The sequence below is a fragment of the Rhagoletis zephyria genome, unplaced genomic scaffold (assembly GCF_001687245.7).
Source record: "Rhagoletis zephyria isolate East Lansing unplaced genomic scaffold, Rhagoletis_zephyria_1.1 Rzeph_scaffold_00073, whole genome shotgun sequence".
NCBI classification, from domain to species: Eukaryota; Metazoa; Arthropoda; class Insecta; order Diptera; family Tephritidae; genus Rhagoletis; species Rhagoletis zephyria.
The window spans coordinates 448,912-461,023 of NW_016157157.1; the positions used below are offsets into that span (position 1 = coordinate 448,912).

The 12,112-nt window shown below is 35.3% G+C and overlaps 1 protein-coding gene across 6 annotated transcripts in view; it reads left to right on the forward strand.

The window, feature by feature from the left end:
• The window catches only part of Mnr (Membrane-bound Notch regulator), a 73,007-nt gene extending 65,164 nt beyond the window's left edge, over positions 1 to 7,843 (forward strand). For 5 of the 6 annotated variants that reach the window (XM_017627889.1, XM_017627896.1, XM_017627911.1 and 2 more), the window contains one exon: positions 6,106 to 7,843. In XM_017627889.1, coding sequence (XP_017483378.1) covers positions 6,106 to 7,103 — 998 coding nt within the window. In that variant the 3' untranslated portion in view covers positions 7,104 to 7,843. The remainder of the gene's footprint in view (positions 1 to 6,105) is intronic. The other variant, XR_001848827.1, reaches the window with a different exon arrangement.
• Positions 7,844 to 12,112: the final 4,269 nt, after the last annotated feature.

Genomic DNA, 12,112 nt, shown 5'->3' on the forward strand with positions numbered 1-12,112 from the left:
CAGTGAATAGCATAAATAAAATTCATAAAAATAATTTTAAAATCGATAGTGGCAGTTAGAATGCCATTCATACATCCTCAATTCTCTATGAACAATTCTCCTTGCCATAAAAGTCGTTTATTTTTAGGTGGACAAATTTATTTCAAGAATTAACTGCATTCTGAATCCTCAAATGATAAATATGCCCAAAAGTGGTTTCATTCGTATCAATGTTGGTGTTTTAGTTACATTTGTATCATTTTGGCCCTTTTTGAGTTAAAAGCACGACATTTTGAGTTGTGTCATTATTGCAGAAGACCATCGTGCTAAATACTACGCGACTCAGTAGTCAATAGATTTGGCACGAGGCAGAAAAACGGATAGCTAACAACAAATATAAAGAAAAATCTTTATGACCTGATGCCATTTTTACGTAAATTATATACATCTTCATTCAGAAATTAAATTTCTCAAACTCAAACAGAATACTGCCAATCTCACAATGACGGCTTAAGATTCATCTCTCGCCTGCTAGTCGGCACTTGGTAGTCTCCAATCCTGCAGCCCAGAACGGTGCTCAACGTCATCGTACTATTAAATATGTCTGACTAACACATTGCCTCCCTGAGAATCCTTTCCTTTTCTATCTATAAACCGATTATTCAAAACTTTTTCAAGATTTATAATGGCGGAATTGAAAAATCTCTCGACTATGTTGTTTACAAGTCAAAAAGTCATACATATGTAAAAGACTCGAACCTTGAGGTTCCCACTAACCCTGTGACCGAGGAAAAGACCAACTTTTTGAGTTTTTTACATTGGGTTTGCCACCAAATAGCGAAGCATAAGACGGACGATTACGCGAAAGAGCCACCTTAAATAACATTGTGTGGCTAAGAAGCCAATAGTCTGATTGCTACACCTATTCGACACCACACTTCTAATGTCTGAGATAATACTACTGAATATTCGTATACATACCAGCCAAAATGTATATCGTCGATGTTTTAGCAAAACCGCCCATCGACCAGCTGCAAAACCGCCTAAATCGCCGTTGTGGCAAAAATGAGATTTGGTAACCCTGAACTCTAGGCATCGAGGTTTATGCATACAAATCGTTAAATCGTTGTTAAAACAACAGTTATGTAACATATTAGCTAGAGAAAATACCGCCTATCGAGGCAATGCCTTCAAGGAATAAACCGTTTTATCGCTCTCCTATAAAATTTGAGTGCCGTAAGATGGCGATGGGCGGATTTGCAAAAACATCGACGATATAGTCTTATTAAGAGATAGAACACGGCAAGGAACCTAAACTAACGAGAAAACTGGGCATATTCACGATCAACTTTCGAATGAAGTTAGTATATCGCGTTCACCAAGCATGATGATGACTCGACCAAGAGTAGGGCGGCAAATACTCCCGAAAAGCTTCCTCGATATATTAAACTAAATGGGTTGCTTTGGTGATATTTGTTTCCCTGCTACTTTTAATTGAATTTGTTACACTTATCCTTATTTTCTGAAACTTTCATTTAACTTAATAAAAGTGCAGAAACACTATGGAAATTTCCAGCGCCAAAAGCTATACAACGCAATAAAAACTCCACTGTAGTTATGCGCTTTACTTGCTTGGGTCAGTAAACTAAGAATCCCAAAACCTACATTGCGCAATCAAAAATATGTTATCGCCACAAAATTAACTTACGAAACGTATATGTGTATATAAGCTTTCCTTATTAACTGTAATCAAGATATAAGAACTTGATTTTGAAAACTTTGCAGCCATTTGTATATTTTGCACAGAAGTTGATATTTCTAAATCGAAATTAGGTTTCTTAGAAGTGGATTTGCAAACGTTTCATAAAAATTTAGTTTCAAAACTTATGTAAATAGTTTGAAAACTGTTATAATTACTGAGTACAGACGTTTATAAATTAAATCTTAAAAGTGATTTATTTTTTGACGAAGCCTTCCGTGTACCCTGCAGAAATAAATTCATACATTATTGCTCATTTAATGGATTTTTCTTAAAACTTTGTCAGCACAACGAACTATGCGCTAGTAAGTAAAAATTTTTTTTCAATAAACAAACCTACAAAAAAAATTTTGTAAGCATAAATTAAAAAAAAAACATAAAAGAATACAAGAAATCAATAATAAGCTAGTTTGTACAGTTAACTTTAAAGCAACACCTAATAATGAATTAAAAATATGCCAAATGTGTAAAATATCAAAAAACGGAAGCAATTTTTTAAAACCAGATTCCAAAAATTATGAGGAGATATTAATTACCGAAAAAAATTACAAAGCATTGCATGCAAGAGAAACGAAAAAAAAACACAGATGACCCACTAGAAACGTTGAACCAATGTAAGATATCAAGCTACATAAAATGTTAAGATGTTTAAAAAGGATAGCCACAAATGTGTGTATGTATTAAAAAAAATTAATAATAAAAATTTAAAAATTAAAAAAAAAATATCTAAAAAAAAACTTTTAATGAAAGTATGCCTAAAAATATGCAATGTGAAAAATTCGCTTTATATACATTTATGTTTTTTCAAATTTTTAAAATTTAAATAAAAAATTTAAATTTTACTTTACTAGAAAGTTTTTTTTCAAAATCTATCAAATTTCACTTGAAAGTTTTTACTACTTTCGCATAGTTTGCATATTTTTTGGCGTACGTGAATGTGCTTAAAAAAATTATTGAGTAGCATACGAAAAAGCCGAGATAATTATTTCAGATGCTTAGCAACGAAATTCGACGAAAATCTAAAAAAAAAAAGTGTATACGCATGAAAACAAGCAGCAGTTGAGTAAAACAAAAATAATAAACCTGTCCCAAAAATTTCTTTGAAAACGCGAAAAAATTGTAATCAAAAACTAGCTAAATCAAAAATTAAAGAAAAAAACACACAAATATCTTTGTACATAAATAAATATCCATCTATTATTAGATATTCGACAAAGGAAAGAAAGCATTTCCTTGCAAAAGGCTAGCATTTAAAAACTTATCTCGTACGATTTTAGAAAATGAACGCAAATATCCGTAAAATGCGTACATATAAACATGTATAAACATGCCTATGAAAAACGCATAAAATCAAATACATAAACGCTACTTAATAAGTACAATATACTTCTGTTGTGTAGTTATGTTTATCTCAAATATTTTTGTAATCCAAGTTAAAATAAAATTTTATTTTATATTTTTCACCCGCAAGGCACATTTTTTTCGTTTTCATTCAACAAAAGCCGTTTAAGTGAAACATTAAATTTATTTGTACAGTTCCGTCCGTTGTTAATTATTTGCATACGCATTCACATACAAACATACAAACCACATTCAATTCTAAGGGAGAAAATCAAAAAAAAATTAAATATTAAAAAACGGAAGCGGAAAGGGAAACTGAAGCAAAAGCTGCCAACTATTCAAAACCAATGCAATCAAATTAATTAGCAAATTAATTAAATAATTTTCATAAACGCTACTAACATTTTTTACGCATGACCATTCGAATTCAAAACTAACAGAGCTACTAATTACACACACACACACACACACATGCATATATTGACACAATTATATGTAAGCAAGTATATAAATAATTCAATTATTTTAACTAAAAAACTAATAACAATGGGCATTTAGTATTGAATTTAGCATTTAATGCCATTCATAATATTGTGTTCACTCTAATACTAAAACAAAAACAAACAAACAAAAATTGTTGTCAATAACAAATACTAACAAAAATGGACTACTAAAAAAAAAAATAATAACAAAAATAATTGTAAATATGCGCATTCTGTTCAAAGTATTTAGTTGTTAAAGAACTTGTATTTGAGGCATTAAATACACAAACTAAAGACTTATAAAATTTAGTGAACTTGCAGAGTTGTTTAGCATTTAGAATTTGCAACAATTAAAAAAAAACAATTAAAAGAATTGAATAGTTTAAGGAAAATTCAACGAAATTATACTTAGATATATCGTAATTTAACGGAGAGTGTATGATTTATTAGCGTAAAGGCTTTAATTAGTAAATAAAACAACATACACGCAAGCATGCATTTGTGTATGTGAAGAAACTGTAATAAACTGCGTTTAAGAGTTACAAGTTCACTTTATTGAATACATATATATATATTTTTTTTAATTTTAAAAGTTATTTTCGTCAATTGTGTTAGAAAGTACTTAATTGTAACTAAAATGGGATGAGGTTTGGAAAATCTGTATAAAGTGTTTTGAAAAAAAAAACATAGGGAACCTAGAGCTATGATTGTTTTTTACGATACTTTTTTATTAGCGCGGTAGCACTTTTAGAACAACTTCTTGAAACCATTTTTTATGAAAAATGTTGAGGAAAGACTGCTATTTCGGAGTTCACTCCTCATCAGATTACTTCATCGAGTTCACTGGGACTTAAAACAGCAACTGCGGCGTTCAAAGCCAGTGGTCTTAGATCATCAACAGACTTCGCGGTTTCTGTTACCGATAGTGTCGGTGCCATTGGAAAACGCCAGTAATTATATGCTCTTGTAGTAAACTATTCCTGAGCGGTTCAGTTCTGTAGCTCTCATTGTTTTCTCCCACATTAGATTCAAGAAATCACACGAAACGGAGCCGCCTTGCCTGAAACCTCGTTTGGTATCAAACGGCTCGGAGAGAGTTTTCCCAATTCTGATGAAGCTGGCGGTATTGCTAAATGTCATTTCACACAGCCGTAGTAGTTTCGCGGGAATGCCAAATTCAGATGCCGCGGCATATAGGCAACTCCTTTTAGTGCTGTCGCAAGCGGATTTGAATCGACAAATACACCAACTATGTATGGATTTGGCAGGCCTAAAGCCACACTGTTAAGGCTTCTATGCTTAGATAGCTGATCCCGCGGTAGTTGGCGCGGGTCGCCTTTCTTCTGGATTGGGCAGAGCACACTTACATTCCAGATGTCAGGAAAGTGTTAATCTGAATCGAATTCGCTTTCATCGACTGGGGGCTCGGATTTATCTTTTCCACAACTTTCAGCGCTTCAACCGTTTAATAGGGCGGAAAAGTGTTTATTTCATAATTTAGGCACGTTCTGGAGTAGGGTCACTAGGTCGCCATGGTTGTTCTTAAGGTGTTCGCCCGGGTCTTAAAACCTTCCGAAAGTGGCCTAGTTCTCTGCTCACGTATTTCGGTCTCTGTTTTCTTATTGCGGAAAATACGTTTCAAGTATGAGGATCGAGTGGCGCATAAATTGGTCGTCTACTCTAAATGCAGATTTTCAACGTTGAGCTTTCCTTGTAATGTTAGGCGCAAATTTTTTGCTGCAGAGATGCGGGTGCGTATCTTGGCTGCCACAGGATAATGGTTCGAGTCGATGTTTGGCCCTCGTAGTGAAGGTATGTCTAAAACACTAGAATTGAGCCTTCCGTCTATAAAAACATGTCCGATTTGGTTTCTTGTTTTTCGATTCTGAACCATATGAACCTAGTACAGCATCCTACCATGTTTCGGGCCCCGGCGAATTCAATCAGTCTCAGTCTGTTATCGTGGGTAGAGTACTTGCTCTTCAGTTTTGCGCCAGCAAACCTTTATAAAACTCTTATAAAACTTTTCGCATTTATGTTTCGCTTGTCTATGGATCAGCATTTAGAATTAAGTTAATTGTTTTCGCGCATTGTGCACAAACGTACAAAATTATACATCAGCCACATTTTTTTCTGTTCCAAATCTCATCGCATTTTCTGAATAGATTTCATTAAGTAGTATATGCTTAGTTTTATAATATTAATATTTGTGTTGTACTTTCGTTTACTTTTATGTGCTTATTTGTATCTAATCTTCGTTTTGTTTTTCTTTTCTGTTCAAATGCTTTTTTGGCTAAATCTGTACTCAACTCTACTACGCTCTGCTGCTGCGAATATTTTGTGTTAAAACCGCTTAAACAAAATTATAATCGCTTATCTTAAACGACTTTTAAATGTACAAATTGAATTGAATCTTACGAAACACTTTGAATTCACCACCGCTTACACACACACACCTACATACATCTCCACATTCACCAAAACCCACATATATGTATGTATGAATGTGTGTAAATAAACAATTGAAAATGCGCTTGCGCATAGTGAGCACCGGCACAACGCACAACTCGTACAATCCAAGCGCTCCGATACCGGATCTCAGTGATGGCAACAATGTCGGTGGCAGCAGCGGCGGCAACGCTGGTGGTGGTTTTGGTGGCGGTGGCTCTGGTGGTCATAGTCTTTATCCCACACTACCAAATAGCCCGCCTGCGGGTGGTTACAATCCTTATGGCGGCTACCAACCACAACCCGGCGGATACCAACCACCAGCTGGAGGCTACCAGCCAGGTGGCTATCAGCCAGGTGGTTATCAACCTGGTGGCTACCAACCTGGCGGCGGCTACAATCCCAATGCCGGCGGTGGTGGTTATGTGCCAAATGCACCCGGATATGGTGGTGGTAGTACGCCGCAGAAACCCAAAGACAAGGAAGGCGGTGGCTTCTTCTCCAATTTCTTCTCTAGTCCAGCGGTGAGTCAAGCTGTATCTGGTATTATTGCAGGTCAAATCGCCAAAACCTTGCAAGGAGGCGGCAGCGGTGGTGGCGGTGGTGGAGCTGGTGGTGGCGCTGCGGGTGGCTACCAACCAAGCGGCGGCTATGCGCCAAGCGGTGGTTATGGCGGCGGCGGCAGCTCAGGTAGTGGCTCATCGGGTAGCAACATTCTCGGCGGTCTGCTGGGCAGTGTGTTGGGAGGCGGCGGCGGCGCCGCTAGCGGTGGTGGTAGTGGCAGCAGCAGTGCAAGTAACTTCCTCGGCAGTTTGCTCAGTGGTGGCGGCAGCAGTGGCGGAAGTGGTGGTGGTTCGGGTGGTAGCAGTGCCAGCAACTTTCTGGGCAGCTTGCTTAGTGGAGGCGGCAGCAACGCAAACCGGGGTGGTGGCGGTGGCGGCAGCAGTCCTATCAGTGAAATTTTGGGATCTCGTAACTTCGGCGGACTTTTCAGTGAGAATCCGTCTGCGGGCTCTTCTGGATCATCCTCCAGTTCGTCCGGCGCTAAAAGCTATCCCACTCAGCCGCCAATGAACCAGAATTACTATGGTTAAATGCAAAGAGATTTTAATTTAATTGACATTTTTATTTTATTACAAAAATCAAATATTTTATTACACCCTTTTCCCGGACAATATAATCTTACTTTTTTCTTTGTGAGACTTTGTAGTGTAGTAAGCTAATAACGCAGTGAGCGAGAACATTGCAATGCCGAAGCAGTAAACTGATTTTAGCGTCTACAAAGCATATTATAAAATAAAATGAAAATCAAAATTTTTGGCATATTGTGATTGCACGTACGAAATTATCACTTGCACACGAAAAAACTAATAAAGTGGCGAAACTTTGTCTTTATGGAGTTATCTATTAACGACAAGTAGTTATATACTTACATACATAAATATGTAACAAATGCATAAATGGAATAAAAACTAAAAAATGTCAAAAGGGTAATGTTGTTGGTAAATGAAATGGTTTTTTATCGAAAGCAATATTTGTTTGAAATTTGCTGAAATTACTCGCAAAACGCAGAACAAAGCAAAACAAAGAATGCATACAATAATTTTATCAATCAATTAGTTTATAGAAATGTATATATAGAAAAAAGTATACACGGTTTACTTTAGAGAACAAATTAATTTCTAAAGTTGACTAAATAATAATTTTTGATTTTAATACATTCGATATAAAAGAAAATATACAAATAGAAAACAGAAAACAGAATAACTGTGAAATGTGTTTGGAATATAAATAGCTGGAATCAAATAAATAAATAAACGAAATTATATGATACTGATACAAAAGTACTGGATTTAATTGACTCAATTATTTTTTACACAGGATGATTGAAATGATTTTTCGGAAAAGTAAGTACACACACGTAAGTAAGTAAATTTAAATACTTGTCTTTTTTTATGGAAATAACCAATTGGTTGTGGATAGTATCGATAGTTTATTTGTTTTGGTGAGTATCGAAGTCCATCGATGTTTTTTCAAAACTATTAAAATCTATCGATGGTGATATATACCATCGATAGTTTTACAACTCCAGCAGGAATATTGCACATTACTATTTCAGATTGTGAACTCAGAGCATCCGCTATTGGTACGTTTTACAAGTTTTGTGTATTTATATACATTTTATGCCCTTACCTGCACATAAAAAGGTTTCGAACAAACTTTATATGGAAGAAGATGATTTTATATATACCAATTCCAAGTCCTAGTACTCTACCAGGAATACTTCTAGAGATAGCAGTACAAACTAGTAAATTTATACGGGAGGTAGCCCAATTTTTTCCATTAATTTCTAAATTAAATTTTTTCGTATTAATTTTGTATACACATCTCGTTGCCAAGTTTCAATCCCCTACAATCAAGGTACATTGAACAGGTAGTATCAGTAGAGCAGCTGATTTGATTTATTTTCAAATTATTTGGTCTCGAAAATGTCAAATATTTTTAATTTTTTTTTCAAAAAAATTCTGAATTGTTAAAATCCATTTGCATGTGAAACCTTTTTCCATACAAAACAAGCGATTGAATAGCAGCTTTTGGAACGTTCGCCCAACTCAGCAGCACAACCGCTGATTACTGGCCCTTGTAAAGGATGGATCAATGCTTCGAGAAGCAAACAAATTTACTAGGAAAGAAAGTTGCAACAATTTTTATTTTTTCCAATTTCAATTTTTTATTTTTTATAATTTTTTGTATTTCACATGGCACGCTTTGATTTAGAAGAAAAAATTCAGAACAGTTTTTGACACTTTCGATACCAGAAGCAACAACAAAATACACGCAAATGTTGTTTTTGCTCTACTGATACTACCTGTTTAATGTGCCTTGCCTACAATAAACATCTCCAGAGATATGAAGCTTAAAAATATCAATTTACATGGAAGTTGCCACTCCCCCTTGTCCAATGACGCTCAACTATGTCCATGAGATTGATTTCACACACATACGTACATATCTCCATTCAAGCTTGAGTACTCTAACCCAAACACTTGAAGAGATATGCAATTTGAAGGTTTCAGTTAGTATGGGAGGTCCCACCGCCCTTTTCCAACAACGCCCATTTTTCTCCGTAAGTATGAATTTGATTTCACATACATATCTCTATACCAAGTTCCAGTATTCTCCTACACAAATACTTCCAGACATACATATCTATGCATTATGGAAATTCAAATCTGTATGCAAGGCGCCACGCCCTCTTGATTTATTGGAATTATTTTCAGTCTAAGACCATTCTTGGGAAATCCGTAGAGTGTGTGCCAAATAAACCATCTGTATGCACAATTTCATTTACAAACAGGTGACAATCGCCTTCAAAAATATCTTCGAAATTAAGCTCTATAAAATTCGTTTTCGTTTGGCACCTATATTGTGGCCGGATCAGTTTGTCACAAAGGTATTTAGATGCATTCCACTCAAGCAACTTGTATATAAACAGCCAGAATCTTATTGCTGTGCTGTGTGGAGTGACGTAGCGTGTAACTCTATTAAAAGCCATCTCGATTTTATGTGCTGACGCTCAATAAGCTGAATTGATAGCTCACGTCCAATTATGGGGCAGAAATTTTCAATCTACGTAAAGTAGCAAAGACGCCGCTTAATCTGGAATTAACAAGAAAGCCTAAATTTTTCATTTTATCAGTAAACAAAATAGCTTTGTTACCAATCCAAAGCCTCGGAATATCCTCGCCATGTACAACATTACTACTTATCTCGGTAAAACATACGATTAAGAGGTATTTAAATGTAAACAGTGACCAAGACAGAAATGGCGAACAGATCAGAATCAATTTTAAAGCACATGACTTCGATTAGACTAATAAATACGACTTAACAAGTACAGTTGATGTCGTCGGCGTACGCATGAACATTCATATACAGGCATACAGAAACACATCGTTAACGGAAAGACTAAACAAGAGTGGAGCTCCGGTAGACATTTGCGGAACACCTAAGATAACTGTTTTGCACTGAGAGTTTACCCTTTGAGTTCTCCCTTTAAGATAGCTGAAACAGAAGATCATGGTTTACCATGTCAAAAGACATGCAGAAGTCCAAAATGAAGATACGAGTTTTGTTTCCTTGATCACGCTGTACTCTGGTATCATTGAGTATGTTTAACATTGCAGTGCAACAGCTGTGTTGGACTCGAAGACCAGATGCCGTGCGGATAGTAAATTATTTTGTTGAACATAAGCTGAGATCTGTGCTGCCATAATAGCTCCAGACACCTGCAAAAGGCAGGCAATGTGCTGATTGGCCTGTAATCACTGGTATCAAGCATTAGCGCACACAAGGGGTGGGTTTTGGGGTTCAAACCCCCCCTAAAGCTAATAACCTCAAATACAATCTGTATCTTAAAGCTAAGAATCCAGCTCTCAAGGAAATTATAAGAAATATTTATTATAATTTCTGTTGCTTGAAAAAGCGCTTTGCTTTTGCTGTAAATTTTCATGAGGGAATAAATATACGAGCATTTTTTTTCTTGAGAGCTGCAAACTGATTTAAGAAATTTTGGTAGAAGAAAATTTCTTTTCCATTTCTCGTCCGTCGTTTTATATGAATTTTTCGTTTTTCTTGAGAGTTCAGTTAATTTTTTCGGTATTTGAAATATTAAAAAAATTTAGCAATCGTGAAAAATCACCATCTCTATCGAAAACCAGAAATCGAAAAAATGAACATAGAAGTGCAAAAATTCATGGAATCAATAAATTTATTTTTACTGACTCTTTTTTAAAATTTTTTATTAGGTACTTTTGAAAGTTGAGCGCATCTTGAGTTTATAGAACTTTTTATTAAACAAGTAGTTTTTAAGGAAAGAACACAACCGACTTCAATTCTCATATTCAAATTTAGGGGTACCGTTAATTTCTTCATGATCCAATCATCGGATCTCTAAAACAAATTACGGGACGAACCTTGAGGTACCATCTTTCTAATAAAAAAAGGATTATTGAAAACGGTTCACGTGGTCCAAAGTTATGTATTCCGGCGAGATGATAACCTCCCTTTTTTTGAAGTCGGTTAAAAGCATTTGAGTTCTGTTAATCTGTAAATAAAGTGCAGTTTATGAATTTTAAAACGTTTATTTATTTATTACATACTGTACATAAAACTTGCATAAATGTATTTTAAAGAGCGTATTATCTGAAGAAAATTTTCAGTATTTTCCGGTGATATATCTTCAGAAATATAAAACCCCCCCTAAAATATATTCCTGGGTGCGCCCCTGGTATCAAGTGCAATTGTTTTTTTAGCAACAGGTATAGTAAATAGCTTTTTCCATCTAGAGGGAAATGATGCACATGGGAAACTAAAACGAATGATGTGGGTAAAGGTACTTATAATAACTATATGGTAATGCAATCATGATAAATTTCTGAAACATTCACCACATTCAATTCACTAACACCTTTAAACTAAAATTCCTTTTCGACACAAGAATGCCCCAGATTAAAATCCGTCATAGAAATTATTTAGTGTTTCAGGATCAATAGTACACTAAGGTAAAATTTTTCCTATACATTACGGTTTTTCGTATTGCGTCTTAGATCTTTCGAGGGTAGCGAATGATTTAATTTGTTATTGAAGTACAAATGTTTCGCCTTTCTAATAATACGTGTAGCTTCATTCCGGACCATTTTATTATTATTTAGAAAATCAATTGTTTAAAGAAACCGCAACACACATTACACAAATCGTATTACAAAGCACTGCGATTCAAAGACCGATCACGATCCGATCACGATACGAATATTTTCTACTATAATTGGGCCAACCTTATTTAAATGACCACCTCCGATGCTGGTTAAGGTATTTCGGCAATGGTTTTATTTACTCGTGCCCATACTGGATCAGGCATGCATAGTCCTGATTTGGTTGAACGATTAGAAAAAATGTCTATAGTAAGGGTTCTTGAGGGGCACTATGAGCGCTCAAATAAAATACGTAAATTAAGTAATTACTTCCATTCAAAACACTCTTAAACAAAGATGGAGCAGCGCTGGAAAAGTATTCGGTAACGTGCTATAATGTAAATGAAATT